General features: G+C 46.2%; 1 protein-coding gene across 1 annotated transcript in view; it reads left to right on the top strand.

The window, feature by feature from the left end:
* LOC114864450 (short transient receptor potential channel 7-like) overlaps positions 1–20,960 on the top strand; it is a 33,361-nt gene that overhangs the window by 6,558 nt on the left and 5,843 nt on the right. Inside the window, exons 3-9 of the mRNA XM_029165310.3 lie at positions 3,278–3,460; positions 4,499–4,663; positions 8,409–8,625; positions 9,348–9,581; positions 10,251–10,515; positions 20,164–20,359; positions 20,659–20,880. Of these exons, the coding sequence (XP_029021143.1) occupies positions 3,278–3,460; positions 4,499–4,663; positions 8,409–8,625; positions 9,348–9,581; positions 10,251–10,515; positions 20,164–20,359; positions 20,659–20,880 (1,482 nt within the window). The remainder of the gene's footprint in view (positions 1–3,277; positions 3,461–4,498; positions 4,664–8,408; positions 8,626–9,347; positions 9,582–10,250; positions 10,516–20,163; positions 20,360–20,658; positions 20,881–20,960) is intronic.

The raw sequence follows: 20,960 nt of genomic DNA, 5'->3' as shown, positions 1-20,960 counted from the left end.
TTCCTCTCTCTATAAAGAGCCACGATGAAGCCCAGCGGCGTTCAAAGCCCGGTCCGTTGCTGTGCTGCTGCGTTTCTCCGCTTTACAGCCTCGTCTTCGTCGTCGGGCCTTTCCCACCTTTCTTCTGTTTGTCATTCAGCTTCTCTGCTTGTCACCCTGCGTCTCCAGACGAGTTAATGAGAGCGTCTCACCTGAGGGACCAGAGTTGTGCTAGAGCTCGCCTGTCTCATTACCATCTCATTATCACCCCTCTGTCTTCTCCGTCCCTTTCACGTCATCCTCTTATTACGCTCCAATATTAAATCATGTTCAAATGGCGTGTCAATAGCCTTGGACAGTTCTGTTTAATGTGGGGGATACGTTCAGGCCACAGATTAGGCATCTTGTCAGGGAAGATTAATGTGAACGAATCACACGCCGGTTTCCAAAGGATATGCAATCTAACAAGTTAGGATATATCCCATATTTCACCATCGTTCCAATTGAAGGTACAATAAAAAGTCTCCAGTATGTAAATTTAATTGGACTGAAGACTTTTCTGAATAACTAACATGAAGTTTGTGGTTAGAGTCAAAGAATCATGTAGCCATGTCACAATATTTTCTTAGTTTCTTTTCAATATTTGGTTCTTTATTAACATATTTATTGAAAGAGTTTTCCTGATAGGCTGCAATGCATCACAGATCTGCAATGACTCAGACTGCGAGGACATTCATTTTGATAGATGTTAACAACAGACATTGTACATTGCTTTATTAGTGACCAACACACCGTTCAGAAAGAACTTGGATCCTTCATGTAACTGTGATTTTACTGGATGCCTCAGCCCATCGATTTGTTGCTACCACACCTACTGTACCCTCAGAGACACTACCTTGACATCAGCCGTCTGGTTCGTCACATCTGATGCAGACATTCACTGCCACAGTGGGTTCCATGATCTACTGAATGATTTATTCACCGCCAGCAGGTCTCTACTTACTAAAAGGTCTGAACACTGACCTGCGCACTGGTTGTAAAATGTCTGAACTAATGTGTTTGTTTACAGAAAATGCTCATAAGTATAAACATGTTCACGAAGCCAAGCGCAGCGGCACAGCACTTTATCACCATCATGACGTGAATACATAACCTGTGGAGTGTGAGATGATGAGTGGAGCAGAGGGGAGAGATGTTGGATGTTTGTGAAGGATCTGCTAAAAGTGTGTAATTGCCTCCCTGAGAGCCTAACATTTATCTTCAAACATCTGACTTTTCAGGACAGCCCATCAATTCCTGGTGGACCCCCCCCCCCCCCCCACACACACACACACACAAAGACTAGTACCCTCAACATAGCCTTCAGAGAGAGAGATGCCGTGTAAAAAGAGTCTGTTAGTCTGTTTTGCTGATTTTTATTTGTAATTTCTTTTTAATATGGAGGAGAGAAAATTAAACAAATGCAGCAACAAAGTAAAAGTAAAAGAACCACTGAGGTGCAGTCACGCACTTTTTTTTTTCTCACCTCCCTCCTTCACTCGTCCATGCACTTCACCTATTGTCTCCTTTTTCAATCTCACAACACCATTCACTTGCATTTAATCTCACCTCCTGAGGCAAAAACCAGGTAGCGGAAGATGCAATTGGATTTTCACATACATTATACTGTACGGGTGTGTGTCCCAGGACGGTAACAGTGTTTGATTAGGAGAGCTTTCTGCTGTTTGCATCCCCTGACACCTTGCCTCTATCTGACGCTGAACAGACATAAGAGTGTAATAGATTTTTTCATGTACTGTATTAACTTAAAGGGAAAATCCACCAAATGTTCTCCTCCTTCATGTCCCTAAAGGCCCAACAGATGTTTGTTGCCATTGACTGATGCCTAGAATTTCCTTTTTAAATGGCAACTAGTCATAGTCCCTGTCAATATTCATATAACATGACAGTTCATATTTTTATGTTATGTCCTAGCCTGACGTGCTGCATCTTAAAATATATTACAGCTGCTTAGTATGTAAGGTCGCAGGCGTGGGCTTATAAATAAGGCATGTATACGGAGGCAGGAAACCCAGCGGAGCAGTAGGAGCGCATGACGTTCATGGTCAGTAGGTGCAGCACAGTACATCAGCACACGACACTTTATGAGCCCTTTATAAGCAGGAGCACACAAATCCACTATCATCAGCCGCGATGCGCATCATCAGCACAAGCACGAGAGTTTACCAAGTAATGAGAATCGCTCCTCGGGGACTGGGAACCTGCACGAATCCCCAGTCCGCTGGCTGCTTCGCTGCTCGGACCATCTGTTGAGACAGAACGAGGCGGTTGCGTGAGGAGACGGCAACAAAGAAGAGAGCGAGGAGGCGACGGTGGGGTCCAGAGCGCAGACGAGCAGCAGAGCTGGAGCTGGAATCATTAGCGGAACGCAGGGAGCGAGGGCTGGCGGCTGAGAGGCGCCTCCAGCGTTAGTGGCCATTTAAAAGCTGCACATTTCTGCATCCTCATTCCACCCATAAACATTTGTTGCTGAAGCCGGGAAAACAACGTGTTCTTGCCTAAATTGTGACATCTCTCTAACAGTCAGGCACCTGTTGTTCTTAGTGAAAGAGGGTTCTTAACGGCTCTGTTGTGCCGGCATCCATAAATACGACCCCATATTTGTTATTTTATTGTTCAGATCAAATGTGGGGTTGTGTGTTTATACTAGAGCCCATCTTTCACTGCCACTCGGGCTAATGTATTGTCATGGAAGTAAACCAATTATAAAGGACGTAATGTAGGATTAATGTGAGAGTGAATAAATATAGAATGACAACAACAGTGTGTTAAAAATGAACAATACAAGTACATGAAAACAGCTTTTCTACAACGATGAACAGGGTCGAGTGGAATCCTTCACATTATTAAAAATAATAATCCACTTGTGCTTTTGAAGCTTAGGCCTGAATTTCATGTTCAGGGTCATGAACCAGTGTTGCGTGACCACTTTTACACTGGGACCACATTTTAATTGAAAATGGCGATTTGACAGGTTGACATTCTGAGATCGCACCTTGAAACGTTACTGATAATGACAAAAGTTAAGATAAAAGGGGCGAAAAGAGAATGAAGGAGAGTGACCACACGAGGCGTGAAGCGAGCTGACAGCCGGTCTGTGTGTTGAGAGGCGAGGATGCCTAAAAACATAACACGAGCATGGGAGAATATTACATCAAAAGGTTTGGGGAAAAGGAAAGGAGCGACTCAGTCTCAGTCACCTCTGTCTGACTTCTCGCCTCTTTTCCCACTGCTGCAGAACGACTACCGTAAACTGTCCATGCAGTGCAAGGACTTTGTGGTGGGCGTGTTGGACCTCTGCCGGGACACGGAGGAGGTGGAGGCCATCCTGAACGGGGACGTGGACCAGTGTCCACCGAGCCCCTACAACCGGCCCTGCCTGAGCCGCGTCAAGCTGGCCATCAAGTACGAAGTCAAGAAGGTAACGACTGTGCAAGTGGACACGCTCATCCACACACACATTCAGCCCCGACATTCGTATGTGCCTAATTAAATAAAACCCACGTGCACGTGCGCCAACGTGCACGTGTTTGAGCATGCACATTACACAGCCTGCGTGAGCCGCGTATTTATCCTGCATGTGTGCAGCGTGACCAATACTCCGGGAGCTAATTACACAGGAGGCCCGGGGAGTGGGAGGGAGGGGTCGCCATGGTAACCAGGTGGCTCGGGGCCGCGTGTAGCATTTGTCGCCGGATGCGGGCAGCGTCCGCGTCGCGGGTCAGTGGGTTGACAGCCTGTTCACTGGACACCGCTGCGAAACTTTGTTACGTGCAGTTAAGTAGCTGATGGGAAGTGTGTGTGTGTGTGTGTGTGTGTGTGTGTGTGTGTGTGTGTGTGTGTGTGTGTGTGTGTGTGTGTGTGTGGTTGTGTGTCTTTGTCTCTAATGTGGAAATGACCAAACGCACACATGCATGTCGATTGTGTGCGCGTTTCGACCGGCGACGGGGGGGGAGTGATGTCAATTGTCGGCGCAGATAAATGTTCCCTAAATGTAATTACCAAGGCTGATTGGTAAAGGGGAAAACAAGGAGGTTAATAAAAGAAGGCGGCTTTGACTGCAGCTAACTGGACAAAAAGGAATATTTAATGGCTAGTTGACTGTCAGAGCATCAATTCCTCTCTTGTCCATTTCCTTTCACCTTGGAACAAAAGCATTCACCACCTTGTGCTTTGTGGCTTTCACTTAACCCTTTGTTCCTAGGACCTGTGTTTGTCACTTTTTACTTCTAAGTGGCAGCCTTCAATTCAAATACCTTGAGGGTAATACAGTGTGAGTTCACTCTAATCTACCCTCAATCCCGTAGGTTTTGTTCTGAGGGGTTCTAAGTCAAAGCTCTATATTCTACAGAACAATGGCAGCTTCATCCCGTCTCTGACCTCAGGGCATTTTGGTGTAGTCCGTCCTCTAGATGGTCCTGGTTTGTGAATCGGTCCTCTCCTCTGTGTTTCTGTCCAGTTCGTTGCTCATCCCAACTGCCAGCAGCAGCTCCTGACTATCTGGTACGAGAACCTGCCTGGGCTCAGGCAGCAGTCCATCGGTGTGAAGTGCTGGACGGTGCTGGGGGTCACTGTGGGGCTGCCCTTCCTGGCGATCGCCTACTGGATCATGCCATGCAGCAAGGTTTGAACACACACACACACACACACACACACACACACACCTACACACACACACACACACACACACACACACACACACACACACACACACACACACACACACACACACACACACACACACACACACATACAAGTGAATTACATTTACACACAGAGTGAATTCAAGGCTCTTGTGCGCTCTGTTTTCTGATAGTATTGCTTTTTACACACTCTGCATTAAAGTGTGTGCTTGTAGCAGCAATAATAAAAGCCTACACTAGCTGATCCAGGGAGCATTCAGGCACCACACACAACAACAAATACTGGATGAAATTGTTCTTTTGTTCCTAGATTTGCAATGTACCAGAGGTTCAGAGTTGTGGGAAAATCGTTTGCCAAAATGTGCTTCTGTTAAGTCCAAATATTAAAGTGTACGTAATTATATTCCTCAGGGCTCCATGAATAAATAAGCAAACATGCAAAGAAACCAAATTACTAGCGTGGCTAAAACATAACACATTTTCAGGCTGTATAATCACTATTTGATCATAGGGCCCTCCAGCAATTTATCGCATTTTGTAATAGTCCATCAAGCAAATTATAATCTGTGAAGTGACTCAGTACGAAGGTGGTCACACACATTTGCACAAACATAAGCTGAGCGAGCGGTTATTCATTCAAATGGCTCATGAATAATCCTCTACTTCACAAACAGGTGAGGTGTGTGTGTGTGTGTGTGTGTGTGTGTATGTGTGTGTGTTTGCGTGTGTGTGTGTGTGTGTTTGCGTGTGTATGTGTGTGTGTGTGTGTGTCTGTGTATGTGTCTGTGTGTATGTGTCTGTGTGTGTTTGTGTATATGTCTGTGTGTGTGTGTCTGTGTGTGTGTCTGTGTGTATGTGTGTGTGTGTGTCTGTGTGTGTGTTTGTGTCTGTGTGTGAGAGGGAGATGGTACCAGTGCCAGTGGTTCATGTTACTGTAGGTGCACGTGGCGAGTCAGTGTTGGCATTTTGTAGAGAAGCAGCAGCTGCGTGCGGATGAATGAGCGTCTCCGGAAGCGAACCGTGAATTCATTCATGAGACTCTACCTGCTTCAGATCTCTGTGTGTCAGGAGAAACACTTGTTTATGTAAATGAGTGTATGATTGCATTTGATTCAGTATCAGCCAACAATAAGCCTGTGTGTGTTTCATGGCGTGGAAAAAAACAAATTAATAAAAGTAACAAGTGATTATTATATTATTATTATTGGAATATATAATATAATATTTTTGTAATAATACAAAAATAATAAAAACTAATTAAACAAACATGTGAGGAACATATTGGATTTCTTTATTATTTATATTACTGCAGCTCCAGAGAGACAAAAGATTGTGTACAGTACATCAAATGGATTTGATAATGAAATAGATTACGACAGAGCAAATTAGAAAAAAAGCGCATGAAGACAGAGGGCGGTTGCTAAGGGATGGCTTTGATGTGTTTTGGTCAGCGCGCCCTCCTACACCTGCCTGTAATCACGCCGTTTTGTTCTGCTCATCTCATCAATCGCTCATCTCTCGCATCCCGTAATATTCTCCGTTTGTTCCAGCGCCGCGGCGCGTTGTCAGGATCCATATCGGCGCCGTATAAAACCATATTACGTCTCATATCGGCTTGGAGGAGATTGGGATGCAGCAGCGTTGGAGCTCAGAGAAAAGTAGTGAGCTGTCGAAGACGCGCGGAGAAAACGCAGATGTAATTGCTTTAGAGATTTAAGAGAAAGATGTGAAATATGCCGACAAACGGTCAATAAACAAGCAGTGGTGTTTGTGGGGAGATGTGTTTCCATCCTAGAACAAGCACAGGCTTTCATACAACACATGTTGTTTGTCCTCCGGTGTTTCATTGACGACGTTGGCCACATATGGGTGTTTATCATTCGAAAACCCGTCTCGTGGTTAAACCCGTTAATGCTGAATAACGACGGGTTCCGGGTTTGTGATTCTTTGAAATCCGCTGTCACAAGCTGCTTCAGGCTCACTTTCAGGCGTGCTGCTGCTTCCTGTCGCCTTCCGGGAGAACGCGCCCATCAAGCGCAGGCGTGATTACTTCAGGCGCCGAGACCTGCTGCAGGTCTGTTCGTACGCTGCGGGGAGGTGATGCTCAAACCGAAATCTCACGTTTGAGGCGTTATTGGCGACACAAACACATCTGGCCAATGTGACACACAACTGCTTTCCTCTGGATTTAGTCGGATACAAATGGTTGCAGTCTTATTCAGTCAGAGCAGCACTACTGCGTGACAGAGACTCTTTTTATGGTAATTATAGCAGCTATCACAATCAATTTGACACAGATAGGTTGACATTTATAAATGCTACATGTTGCTCCCACAATCTCCCATTAGCGCTCGTTTTTGTTTTAATTGCCTTCCTGCAGCTTGGCATCCATTCCGTTTGCTCTAATTTCCCTTTTCGTGCTCTCCCCCTGCTGTTTGGGGCAGAGTTGCACTTTGTGTCTTCCTCTGCTTCTCGGGTCCTTTTCTTTGTGTTGGTCATCACTTTCTGCGTAGAAGGTTCAAACTCAGGTCACAACAACGAAAAAACAATCCCAGGACAGGGTCACAGTCCCTTTTTAAAAATGACTGGATGCTGTTAAATTGACCTTCAGTGTTTTAACCTTTGGCAGTAATGGGGCACAAATCATAGCTTCTAAGGGGCTTTTATTTGTCAAGTAAGTGCAGTTTTATTGGTTCACAATTTACCAACAATACTAGAGAGAGCAAGCGAGTCATGCATTTTATTTCCAGAATCATATTCATCAAACATACTGTATATTCACCACTACAAAAGGCTGCTCATGCACAGCCTCCATCCTGGATCACTGAGACTTCCCATTCATTCTGAACCACTATTACTTCCCCACGTGCACCTGCTGCCAGCGGCCGCTGTGTCTGTGAGAAAGAGGGGGTCAGCTCCTGTCACACACTGATATGAAGAATCCACGAGCTGTGTAGTGTTTATGTAGTAGGTCTGATCTGGGACGAGCATCTGATTCAGATCGACCAGCATCATCAGCAGCTGCAGGTTCGGCAGGGTTAAAATTGACTAGACAACGTCTTTTACATGTTTTAAAGCTGTGAGTGTGTGTGTGTGTGTGTGTGTGTGTGTAATCGTTATTGGATGTGATGTGTTACTGTGCATGCAGAGAGCAGAGGAGTCCTGTGGGTAGGTAATATTGAACGCAGCAGGTTCAGAGATTGGCAAATGTTGGGGTCCCAAACGTGTGTGAGGCTGAGCACGTGTGCATGGTTTATGTTGAAGCGAAAGCGATGATGCTGTTCATCTAAAATGACCAAACCCCGGGTTTATGGGTAACTATGTCGGTTTCGGACTGCGTTTCAATAAAAGAAAACCAGTTAGACAGTTCTCCAGTTAGACTTTAATGGGAGGAACTGTGGGAAACATTCACAGTGGATTTTTCAGAGTAGACACGAAAAATCCTCCTGCCACTGTTGCCACAGGAAGAATTATTACATTCAAACTTACAAACAAGTCACTTTTCATCATTGATTAACTTAGTCAGGCTTTAATTCTATTTTACACTGAAAAGGTCACTTTCATTATGAAGGAAGAACCAAATATGAAGTCAGGTTATTGATTTACTGGAAAGCAACTCAATTTAACACAATCAATGTAAAGTCCTCACGGCTGAATAGAAAGGCGTTGAGTTTAACTTACGGATTAGTAAGCGGCTGTTTTATTTTATTATTCTGTTTATTTCAGCTTGGTCAGATCTTGCGAAGCCCCTTCATGAAGTTCGTAGCCCACGCTGTCTCCTTCACCATCTTCCTGGGCCTGTTGGTCGTCAACGCCTCCGACCGCTTCGAGGGAGTCAAGAATCTGCCCAATGAAACCATCACAGACCACCCGAGGCAGGTGTTCAGGGTCAAGACCACGCAGTTCTCCTGGACCGAGATGCTGATCATGAAGTGGGTGTTGGGTGAGTTTCCTTCTGACATCTGAAATCTGAGTGAACGGATGGTAACACGCGGACACGATGACGTCCAGATGCTGGAGAAACGTGTGAAGAATGAAAAAAAAAAAGGTGGGGAAAAAGTGAGGAGGAGGAACGGAATAAAAGCCGATGACAGAAACAGATGGAAGTAAAAGGGGATCGTGTGACACGCGAGAAGACGAGCATGAAGGAACAGGGAGATAGAAGGAGGTGACAGAAAGACAAAGATAAACTCAACAGATAAATAGCCTCTGGCATTTCCTGTCAGACCTCAGCTGCCTCCCATCTGCCCATGTTCTTCCCCCATTTACTCAAACCTAACACTATTACGTGTGCGCTTTGTGTATGTTGCAGCACACGTGCTCCTCTTTTTAAACGTCTACGTCTAATGGCGCCGTTCTTCCGCCGCCCGCCCCGGTTTTTTGGTAGCAGGTGCTCGTGTCCGACGGAGCTCCTGGGTCATTGTCATTCTACCAGCGGGCTTCGAAGGCCTCGTAATTGTTAGAGATGATACCGATCGAGGCGGATTTTCAATAAGCGACGCTCCATTCGTTTTGGGTGCAAATAGACACCGACAGAGCGGGTGGAGGCGACGAATCGGCCCTTCTTCTCCGGTTTGCGTGTTTGCACGGATGTCTGGGCGTTTCGGGGGGCGTCCTTGCTGGTTCCCAGGCCGCGTGCTCATGTGTGTGCGCTGCCTCGCTCAGGTATGATCTGGTCAGAATGTAAGGAGATCTGGAGCGACGGGCCCAGGGAGTACATCATGCACCTGTGGAACGTGCTGGACTTCGGCATGCTGTCCATATTCGTGGCGTCCTTCACGGCGCGCCTGATGGCGTTCCTCAAGGCCTCCAAAGCCCAGCAGTACGTGGACATGCACGTGCCCGACGAGGACCTCAGCAACGCCTCGCTGCCTGACGAGATCGCCTACTTCACCTACGGTGAGCGCGGATGCTCCATATCCACCATCATTGTCACCATTCTGCTCGTCTCCCCAGTTTTATAGAGCAAAACTTGAAGCTGCATAATTTCATTCATTCATTCATTCATTCATTCATTCATTCATTCATTTGTGTAAAAATACCACAAATAACTGAAAAGCTGCATAAAATCATTGGACACGCCCCTGATGAGCGGGTCCTTCCACAATTAGAACCGCCTTTGTTCTCACTGGTGGACTGGACCTGCTGCTGAAGGAACCCTCATCAGTGCTGTCATCTGGTGGTCTGATGCTGTCATGACACATCATCCTCATCCCACATAACTAGTCAGACACTAAGTGCAATAATCATAATCATAATCATCTTGCTCCTCCTCGCACTTTCTTCAGAAACTCTGCTATTCTTCTTCTGCTACACCCCTCTTGTCCTCCGCCCTTTGCATCTCATCACTCTCTCTTCCTCGCATTCTGCTACATCTCCAGTTCCTGTTCGGAGCTTCTTAGTTCTTATTGTAGGTTTTCCTCATCAAAGCACATTTTCGTAAAAGCTGTGATTAAATGTACAAAACATGTGCTGTGCGTGTAAATGAGCTGTAAATTAGCATTGTGCTGCTATAATATTAGCTGCGCATCAGCAGACTAAACGTCTTTCCTTCTCCTTCTCCTCCAGCCAGGAACAAATGGCGCCCGTCCGACCCCCAGATCATCTCAGAAGGCCTGTACGCCATCGCCGTGGTGCTGAGCTTCTCGCGCATCGCCTACATCCTGCCGGCCAACGAGAGCTTCGGCCCCCTGCAGATCTCGCTGGGGCGCACCGTCAAGGACATCTTCAAGTTCATGGTCATCTTCATCATGGTGTTTGTGGCCTTCATGATCGGCATGTTCAACCTGTATTCCTACTATCTGGGCGCCAAGTACAACCCGGCCTTCACCACGTGAGTTACGCCCTTCAGCGCGCGGCTGCGTTTTGTAAAGGGCGCAGGCTGCACATTTATGCCTGCGCGTCACCCCTCCACTGCAAACAGTCTCTCACTGAGGCAAACACGGCGGGGCCCCGACGCCGCTCGTGGTAAATTAGCAGAAGAATTAATGTCAGGAGGAACTGATTTGATTCCCCACATTAATGTTATTGCTGAGAAGTCCGGGGAGCAAATAAATCCCCGGGATAATACAAATAGTCACGTCTTCCTTGACGACACCGCTTGCCGGGTTCATTAAATCCCCGGTGCTTTATCAGTGGCAGAGATTGAACTTTAATCTGCCCCTCAGGCTGGGGGCTGGTGATTGGGCCGTTCTGTTCAATTTAATAAGGAAAATGGCAAATGCAATGTTGGTCTCTCTAAAATCTACAGAATACTAAACATTGTTGAATTCTTGTTGCATCTCAGACGTTTAACTAAATTGTGGGGACACTGTGCTGTATTGGAGGCTGTAATTTAGCTGGGCTATAAACCAAGTGGAGTCCCTGACAAAATGCATCAATAGACGCATAATTTAAATACCTGGGTTAATTATTGGTGGAACTGAAGAGACAAAACTATCGATTTCTTTCTAATCCTCTCTTCCTCTAGACCGTTTTAGGTCGGGGTGGATTTGGACGATAGCGCGAGAGGAAGATACAGTAAGCCTTTGGAGATCAGACAGTGCCTCAAAAGTTTTTAGTTTCACAGTGGGGACGAGGCCTTGCTCATCCTTTATTAAGCATCTCTGATCTGAATTAGACACCAAGACAGTGATTTGCCACAAAGTGACAGAGCCCATTGCATCCGATGACAAAAGCTCAGCATGTGTAGCCAAAGATCAGCGCTAGGCAGCTTCACTTAGCACTTAGCAACACTTTACCATCTACTTAACATGTTCTGTTCCACAAGCCTTAAATTACAGAGAAGGTGATAGCACTTGACTCTAAATGCATTTTACCTGTGGAAGTGATTCAATAAATCATCAGAACGGTCCTTTTGTAAAGGTGAAGTGCACATTTTAAACTGAAGGGGACGATATATGCCCCCCCTCCCTTTAGCTTATCGATACCTCTGCCTTTCATCAGCTCTAACCAGAGTGACAGCGTATCTTTCACTGTCATTGTCCGATGTGTGTAGTGAAGCCGTCCGTCTTGAGCTGCTGACTGACTGGATCTCTCAGCAAGTCTGTTTATTATTATTCATCTCAAAATGAAATCTCTGAGGTCTCTGTCACATAGAATTATTCATTTTCGCAGTGGAAGACATTCCGCAGATTTAAACTGATGACGTTACGCTATCGCCGCTCGAGCCAATAGAGCAACACATGCTACAGCGTAAGTTTGTACCGTGTCTGTGTTGTAACATAAATCTATTAAGACTGTCACATCTGCTCGCAGCACTGCCCCAGCTCTTGGTTTCATATTTTTGGTAACCTCTACACTTTGACTTCGTTTACATGAAAAAGTTGCTAACAGTTCAGCATTTCGTTGACTTTGTCGGAGCAAACTTTCCGCCAGCTGCTGCCGGCTGTCAACATCTGTCTCCTCCGAAGCGTGAACCTCGTTCTTGGGGGTCTTTGCCGTGTGCTCCCAGTAATCGTGCACTACAGTATGGTTTGCTTACACAAACTCAAACCGCGCTGCCTTGTATCTAAGCACCAGAGCTGAAGGATGATACACGATGGAGCTAGAATTAAGTCCGAGCTTTACCATCACATCCCTACTGTAGTTGCACTGGCAACGCCTGTGACTCATTCTGGCACTTGGTTGAGCCAGACTGCTTGCCTATCCGCCGGTCGGCCTGTTTCTCTTATCTGGTTGCGCAGCTGCATCCATCTGCCGGCAGAGCTCTGTCAACTCGATGCAGCAGCGATTCTCTTTAATATCTGTGTCTAAACATAGCCTGCACAAAGATGCGTGTGTATTCACACAACTGACTTGACGCTGCAGGGTCAGAAATCCGCCTCAGCATATTGGGAGTTTTAAAGAACTACATGGGTTTAAGGGCTGGAGGATTCCTGCTGCCACAGAGGAGCGTGTACTGTAGCCTGGGCACGAATCACAAGTTTGTGATCTCCTGAACGTGCCAATAAAAGCACTGATGGTAAAATGTACTGTGTGCGACTGGACCTCTGACGTGAGATCCCTACGCTTGACTCCCCACATACTGTAGATTCAGGCAACGTGATGAAGACCGAGCAGCGGCAGGGCAGGGACCCAACTTACATCAACAGAGACTGAGACAGAGTCTAATGGAGTTGAAATGCACATTCACAAAGAACGTGGTCGCAATCTGACAGTCTGTCATAATGAAGACTTCTCAAAAAGCAAAGGACAAGTACAGAAAAGACCCCGGGCCGTGTAGACGGAGGCTCCTTATCGTCACCGTTACAGTCGTTTCTATCAGGAGCGTGTGATCTGCTTCTGTACATTATCAGTTCTCCCCTCTCTGCTTTCAAGATCAACATCAAGGCCCATTTAAAGAGCCTGCATTAACGCGCCCGTGTTAAAAATAGAAACCCTCCGCAGAGATTTTTGGTGCTGTAACTTCTGCATCTAAAGTATCGACAGCATCTTCTCTGTGGCAGGCTTTAAAAGTGCCAGTGTGGTGGTGGGGACTGTATGAAGATGTTCTGAGTATGACAGAATCCCCTAAACCCCTTTTGTTGTTGCCAGCTTTGCCACCAGGGGTCAGTCTGGCTTTAAACGTCAGCCTGTCTGCTCAGAGCCTGGATTTAATTGTGTGATTAGGTTTGTGTCTCACATTTTGTCTGTTTCTTATGTGTCTTTTCATATTATTTTTCTTTCTCTTTCACAAAATGAACTAATGTACTTGGTATGGCCACAGATTGACTAGTATTATATGTCGAACTCCCCATGCTGTGTGCAAATTTAAAATTCTTGTAAGAACCAACTTGTTTTTTCCCCTCGCAGCAGAGAGTGCGTGCGTGCGTGCGTGCGTGCGTGCGTGCGTGCGTGCGTGTGTGTGTGTGTGTGTGTGTGTGTGTGTGCGTGTGTGTGTGTGTGTGTGTGTGTGTGACTTGAGCTACTCAGCTGTCTGACAGGGCATGTTTGATGGAGGGCAGAAGAAAGGGCTGGCCTGATAGCCTGATACACTGGAGGGAGCCATATGGAGGTAGTAATGATACCCCAGGACCGGCCACTCAGGCTGGGAGACAGAGCTGATGATATCACACACACACACACACACACACACACACACACACACACACACACACACACACACACACACACACACACACACACACACACACGCACACGCAGACCTATGCTGGTTAAAACGTACACACAGCTTAATCAAGACTGTGCAGTAAAGGCTATACAGCTATTCACGCCTACAGACGCTGAGGCTGTACAGATCCAGTCGTACACAGACTCAAGCTTATCAGGATTTTGATTCATACAGCACCAGTGTTTTAGGCAGTCGTGCATGACACCAGCCCAGGAGAAGAGGTGGATGACACAGGAAAGCTTTTTGAAATAGTGCAATGTCACGTAAAAAAAGGAAAAAAAAAAGACGAACCAGGGTCAACTTGAAAGTCGGAAAACAAATAATGATGATGCCGCTGCAGCCGTGAAACAGTAGAAATAAAAATGAATAAACGCAGCAATATCAGAGTGACAGTTAACGGCAGGGCTGCAAAGTAAGGAGATAAAATCCACAGGGAAAGAGGAGGAGGAGGAGGAGGGAAACGGAGGGACTGATGGATGAGAGCAAAGCCAGAGGGAGAGCTACAGAAGCAGAGGAGGAGGCTCTCGGCTCGGCTGTTTGTTCAGGCGAAATGTGGGAGCGCGGCCAGGATGCATAGACAAACGAGGGGGACGACGAGGAAGACAATGAAAGAGGATGAGAGAAGGTCAGGTGGACTGAAGCTTAGTGCAGACTGCACACATTTTACCAGCAATGCTTTGACAACATAGACGAAAAAACACAAACTTATACTTATAACCCAACCAGACAGAGTGTGGCGTGAGAGGAGAGGACTGGATAAAATACTGTATGGGAATGCACCCATGTCAATGCGTGCAGGAGCCGGAAGCTGGAGCTGAAGCAGAGACTGAGAGGAAGTGTCAGAAGAAGGAGAGAAGCGAGTCTGGAGTGACGGATTGGTCGCAATGTGGTGGCTAGACAGGGGTGCCGCGAGAGATGAGGTCTGCACGTGGGATGAGGCTGAGGCAGCTAGCGGTGATGCAGATGGTGGAGACAGCCGGCGAGAACAAAACAACCGCTGTCTCCTCCCGTCCCGCTCTTCACTGCCTCGTGTTGGATGTACAGCTGCTGACGGCCGCACAGCGAATACAGGGATGTTTGCATTTAGTTCCCCGGTGACCTGGTTAAGTGTGTATACAGCAGGTGGTTCTCTAGTTAATACGAAATCCTCCCAGTTTAGCAGATTATTTTAATATATAAGAATATGGACATTCATCCTTTAAGTAAATTCTTCCTGACATGTTTGGTTTCACTCGTCTGATCACATTTTAAGTCTGATCACCTTCTAATGGACTTTCAAGCTTCTTCTAGTTCTAGTGCAAAACTTCCTGCAGTGATCAGCTTAAACAGATCCCGGGTGATTTCTGTGCACCGCTCCGTTTAGTCCCGTGGGTTCAGTTACACCTTTCACCGCGAACAGACAACACGGAAGAGGTCCACTCCCTGGTTTAATGAAGAAGGCCGTGCGTTTGAGCCAGCGGGGTCACGAGGGCGCCTCCCAGCTGTCAGGGAGCGACGTGCAGGTTCTGGCCCGGACCGGGCACCGGGCCTTCACACGCTGACACATGGAGACAAACAACCACACGCGCGCATTCAAACCGGCCGGGAAGTTAATGTCGCCAATTACCTGAACTGCATGTCTGACTCTGGGAGAGAACACTTGCACAGACACAAGTTTGTTCTCGCATCAATAGCCTGTGACACTGTGCGAGTATGAGAATTTCGCCATATCGGACAATAAACTGCCAGGTTCCACCAAAGCCTGAAAGCTTGGTTGGATGCAGGGCTTTTTCCTCTCATCTCACTTTCCTCAAGAACACTTTTTTCCGTTTTTTTGGTACAAACTTTATTGAAAATATGCAGAATTTCTTTTTTTTTTCAGCTGCTAAACCTCTTTGCTTAAACGTACAGTTTGTGCTTTATTCCTTCATTATTTGGGTCCCACTTAACTTTCAACCTTTATTCTGTGCATTTACAAAAACCACTGGTTACTGAACATGCTCTGAAACCCGCTGCATCTGTCTGTTCCACCGTTTGTTTGTTTCCTCAAGCACATGTGCTTCAGAGCTCTGTGCCTGTCGCTCGCCCTTCTCTCTCTCTGTTCTCCTCCACTTCACACAGAGATAACAGTAAAGCTGACCGGCTGGTTTAATAGTGGACCCAACTGCTGGTTTGTGTTGTTTAATGATTAAAAAAAACAGACAGGCAGACATGGAGCAGACAATTTGGAAAAAAAAAATAAAAAGTTGATGTGGTGCTTGATTGACTATCCAAACTCTCCTAATTGCGTGTCTTGTGGTGCTGTATTCCCCACTTAATAACATTTCTCTCATAGCTTGCCGGAAGACACGCACCACAACATTCTCCGTCTGTGTTCCCTCATTTTCACTGCACCACATGTCACACAGCTATACACACAGTCGTAAAGCAGCTCACGTGAGACTCGCATCGAGTTTTCTCTTCCCCTCGCTCCCTTTTTTGTCTCTCCATCAAATGCTCGCGCTCAGGCAGACGGGCAGAAATCTCCCGGGAGCTCACGTTCATTCATTAAAACCTGAGGTAGAGGCAAGGCCCCACCCCTGCTGTCGCCATGGTGACAGCTCCTTTGGTGCAATAAAGTTAAACTCAATTTAATATTTAAAGATGTTTTGTCTGTATGTGTATGTCTGGCTTACTGCTTGTGTCTCTGTAGAAGCGAGGGGTTGAGGAGGTTTAGCCTGTGTAAGACCATTACCGCAGAAACACAAATGAGAGAAAAAGTATTAAAATAAAGCATACATAAAACTAATAGACTAAGTGAGTGACAGATAAAGCTAAAAGCTGTTGGGATAAAAGCTGAAAAAGCAAAAGAGAAGGAGGCAGGGCGATAAAGAAGATATAAAAGTAATGGCAAAGGGGATATAATAGGAAAAATGGGTCAGAGATAGAGGCAACGAATGAGTATCAGGAATGTTAATGAGAGAAGAAGCTGAGACAAAAGCACCGACAAACAGAAGGTGTGTAGCAAAAGAGTGTCTGGGGAAGACGAGGGCTATGGGCCCGATGGTGACCAGACCCAACACTGCAGCGGAGCTGAGCTGACTCACCAGTGTGTGTGTGTGTGTGTGTGTGTGTGTGTGTGTGTGTGTGTGTGTGTGTGTGCCGTCATGCTGAGCTCAGCCTTTTGGGAGCTGCCACTCTTAATAACAGATAATAACACAGTGCCCATCTCTGGCTCCAGATGCCCACTATGCCTACTGATTCACTCTGTTCTACACACACACACACACACACACACACACACACACACACACACACACACACACACACACACACACACACACACGGAATGAAATAATCTCATTCTTACCTTTTTAAAAAAGCTTTCATTATCCAGCGCACTGAGCATCATCCATCTCAGTAACAGGGTATTGCATAATACACACACGACCCAACATTAGTAAAAACAAATTTGGGTTTATCAATCTTGTCGATCTCCCAGGATACATTTTAGATATTCCATGAATGCACTTCCTTCCTGAGAGGCATTGCATGCAGACTTCAGTAAATTAAATAACCAGGAGCTAGCTGGGCACAAAAGTGATGATATACCGTCTACAGCAGCTGTCTGGCCTCGTAAAACGTCTGGCTGTGTAGAACTAACCTGGAAAGGCATTTTTGTGAAAATGCAAATCCATCAGTAAATTTCGACAGTCAAGTAATAAAGTAGTAAATATGTTTATAGTGACTAATTCTTTTTTTCTACCAAAATCTGGTAAAACCATCAAACTGGTCATGTCCTTTTGTAGCAGAACGTGTGATTTACCACCATTACTACACTATTAGAAGGACGAATAGACCGCTGTATTTAAATGCTACAGTTCCCCCTCCGGCCCATTGGTGGCGCTGTGGGTTGATTTTGTGTTGATGTCCTGTTCTTTTCTATTCAGCTGTGTCTCGCTTCATGGATTTGTGTTTGTATTTCCTCCTTGTTCTAGTTACTAGTGTGTCATCATGCTTGTACATTACCTCTTTGCTCCTCTTTCTCTAACTTACCCACGTTTTCTACATTTGTGTTTTGACAGCTTCATTCCTTAGTTTCTGTTCTGCATTGGTTTGTTTTCTAGGATTTTCCAAATTATTAGATTGTATCTTGTCCTTGCTGTGATTTTTTTTGTTTGTTTTTGTTTGTTTATAAATATTCTTGCTTTTGGGTCAAAACACACTAGCCGACATGAACCCATATTGACACTCGGTGAACAGGCCATGTGTCCTACCAGCTATGGTGTTTGTGACAGTATCTAGTGTGGTATGTGGTGAGTCTTTTTTAAATTGTGTGTGTTCGTGTACATTTCTCATGGAAGTGTTTAATAGCACATTAATATTGCCTTGCCTGGAAGCCCTTCATCATTATCTACACTCACATTTTGGGAACATAAAAGCTAAATCCAATGAAAGTTTCACTCGTTTGGGGACGAGAGCTGGAAGACAGAATAATTTGATTAAGGTGATAATTGGGATATAACATAATCAAGACCGGATAATTGTCATTTTTTTTGTTTTGTGTCATATTTCGAATCCACTTGAAAGCATTTCCATCTTGTAAGAGCTTCTGCAGATAAATGATAAGTAACTGATTCAGAGAGAGTAGGCTCACAATAACAGGAATGCAAGGCGAGTTCACCAGAACCGCTTTCCTCAGCTCTCCTGATTGCACGATAAGATGGTGGATGTGTGTGATGTGAATAGTGAGAAAGGAGACGGTATTGTTGGAAACAGGCTCACAGCAACAACATAAGAATGAATGAATATGTTACTTATAAATGTTTGAGTGTCACTTGAAGTTCAGCGCCTCAATGACCTGATCAGAGGATAAAAGCTATGAACACGTGGCTCGAACATTAATCAGGCTGTTCAGCCAAAGTTCAGGGATGCACGGGGAATAGTGCAGACACCTGAAGGCCAGTCAATAAACAAGGCTTTGATGAATGCGTAACATAACACACAAGACATGATGGGGACGATTTGTTAGTAAGTAATTCGAGTCTCCTTGTTTCTATCTGGTTGGGGCACGCGAGTTCTTACTAAAGGTAATGTGGACAATAATAGAGCACACACACACACACACACACACACACACACACACACACACACACACACACACACACGCACCTGATCTGGTCTTGAAGGTTAAAGAGAGCGTTTGGTTTCCCAGCTGAAAGGTTAAAGCTGAGGCACACGGAGGAGTGTCTGTTTTTGTACTGTATTTGACAGTGAGCGGCGGAGGAAGGCGAGTGTTTGTCAGTCTCTGTCTCTTTATGCATGGGAGCGTGTGTCTCCCCCCTCCGCCTTCACCTGACTTGCTGCGTACCAATGACACTGTCTCTTTGAAGGCAGATCATCTGGTAGACGCCCACTGCTCCAGACCAGAAGCCTGCACATCTTCCTCCCCCTGAGCCTCCATCCACCTTCAGCCCCTGCAGCAACGCTACCAGGAGGCGTCCTCCTCCCAATACCCCCCCCCCCCCCCCCCCCCCCCCATCTCAGCCCCGCGCCTGCCACTCATGGAATATTTAATATCGGACGTATAGCTGAGCGTCCGTGTTTGCAGGTCTTTCAGCCCTGTGCTGTTCTGCCTTGTCTCCCTTTTCCAAGCCTCTGGCTGGCGTCAGGAGGCCTCTGTCAGAGAACCATCGGCCGTCAGCTCCAACGAGGTTTGACTGGCATTTTTTAACAAAGCAACATTAGCGGCGCTCGATTTATCACATGTAAATGTCACAGGGAAAAGGCAAGGACCTCAAGAACTGTACTCAAATACAAGTGCTGTCTGGCGCCTCTACAATAAACAGTCGGGAATTTAATTCGCACTGACATTCAAATTAAAGTGAAAGGTAATTCCCTCTTGTTTAGTTCTGAAAACGTTGTGAATGTGTTTAATGAACCGTGTTTTTTTTGGGGGATGCAATCTTGACGGCCCAAAAATACCGCACGCAGGAAATCTTTGTTTTCCCTATTAGCTGCACAATCTATGTTGTGTTAAAGGTGACTCGGGATGAGATGACAGCCTCCATGAGCCCAGATTTAAATGATCCCCCAAATGCTGGTGTTGAGTCATTTCCTGCTTTCGCTTCACAGTCAGACGCACGTTTAGGTGCATTACAGCGTGAAACTGAGGTGCGTACAGTATTTACGTGTGCGAGGACTCATAGGAGATAATGTGTTAAAATTGGACATGACTCATCAGGTATTTCATCAGCGCCATCCCATTAAACCTGCGTTTCATGTTTCCGCGCGTGTTGTGACATAAAGAGCAATTAGCCGCTGACACCACAGGCTTTTATGTGAGCGTTGACTGCGACGCGCCGCCTCTGATTCATTCATCTGTTTCATGTGTTTGATGTTTCCTGGCAGAGTGGAGGAGAGCTTCAAGACCCTCTTCTGGTCCATCTTCGGCCTGTCGGAGGTGATCTCGGTGGTGCTGAAGTACGACCACAAGTTCATAGAGAACATCGGCTACGTGCTCTACGGCGTCTATAACGTCACCATGGTGGTGGTCCTCCTCAACATGCTCATTGCCATGATCAACAGCTCGTACCAGGAGATAGAGGTACTATCGAGGATAAATAAGCCACAAACCGTGTGATCTGATCAATCTATGATGCACGAACTGCTGGGGAAACTGAAACTTGAGTAATTTCGGCTAAAAACATGCTTCATGTCTCATTTTGGCGTTAAAATGAAAGGAAACTCAACGCATAAATGAGACGCATTACTCATAGTCTTCGGGTTTCACTGCAATCACGCATAAGTTCATTACCACACATTTGCCTGAATGATGCAGAATGATTCAGCCCTTCATCTTTCTAATATGCCCTCTGCGCCTTCCGGTGCTCTGCGTCTCTGAAGGAGGACGCTGACGTGGAATGGAAGTTTGCCCGGGCCAAGTTGTGGTTGTCCTACTTCGACGAAGGCCGCACGCTGCCCGCCCCCTTCAACCTGGTGCCCAGCCCCAAGTCCTTCTACTACCTGGTCCTCCGCAGCAAGTCCTGCCTCATACGCCTCTGTAAGGCCAACGGCCATCGCCATGACAACGAAGTGGAGCTGGGCATGCTCAAATCACAGGCCAAGGTGTGTGTCGGGGACCGGCGAGGCAAACTGGATTTATTTTTGTTGCATACGTTATGTGACGGGCAACTAATGAGCGGCGT

Source organism: Betta splendens, chromosome 10, assembly GCF_900634795.4.
Source record: "Betta splendens chromosome 10, fBetSpl5.4, whole genome shotgun sequence".
In the NCBI taxonomy this organism is placed as follows: Eukaryota; Metazoa; Chordata; class Actinopteri; order Anabantiformes; family Osphronemidae; genus Betta; species Betta splendens.
The sequence above is the reverse complement of the archived record's forward strand: the minus strand, read 5'-3'. Positions and strand labels throughout refer to the sequence as shown.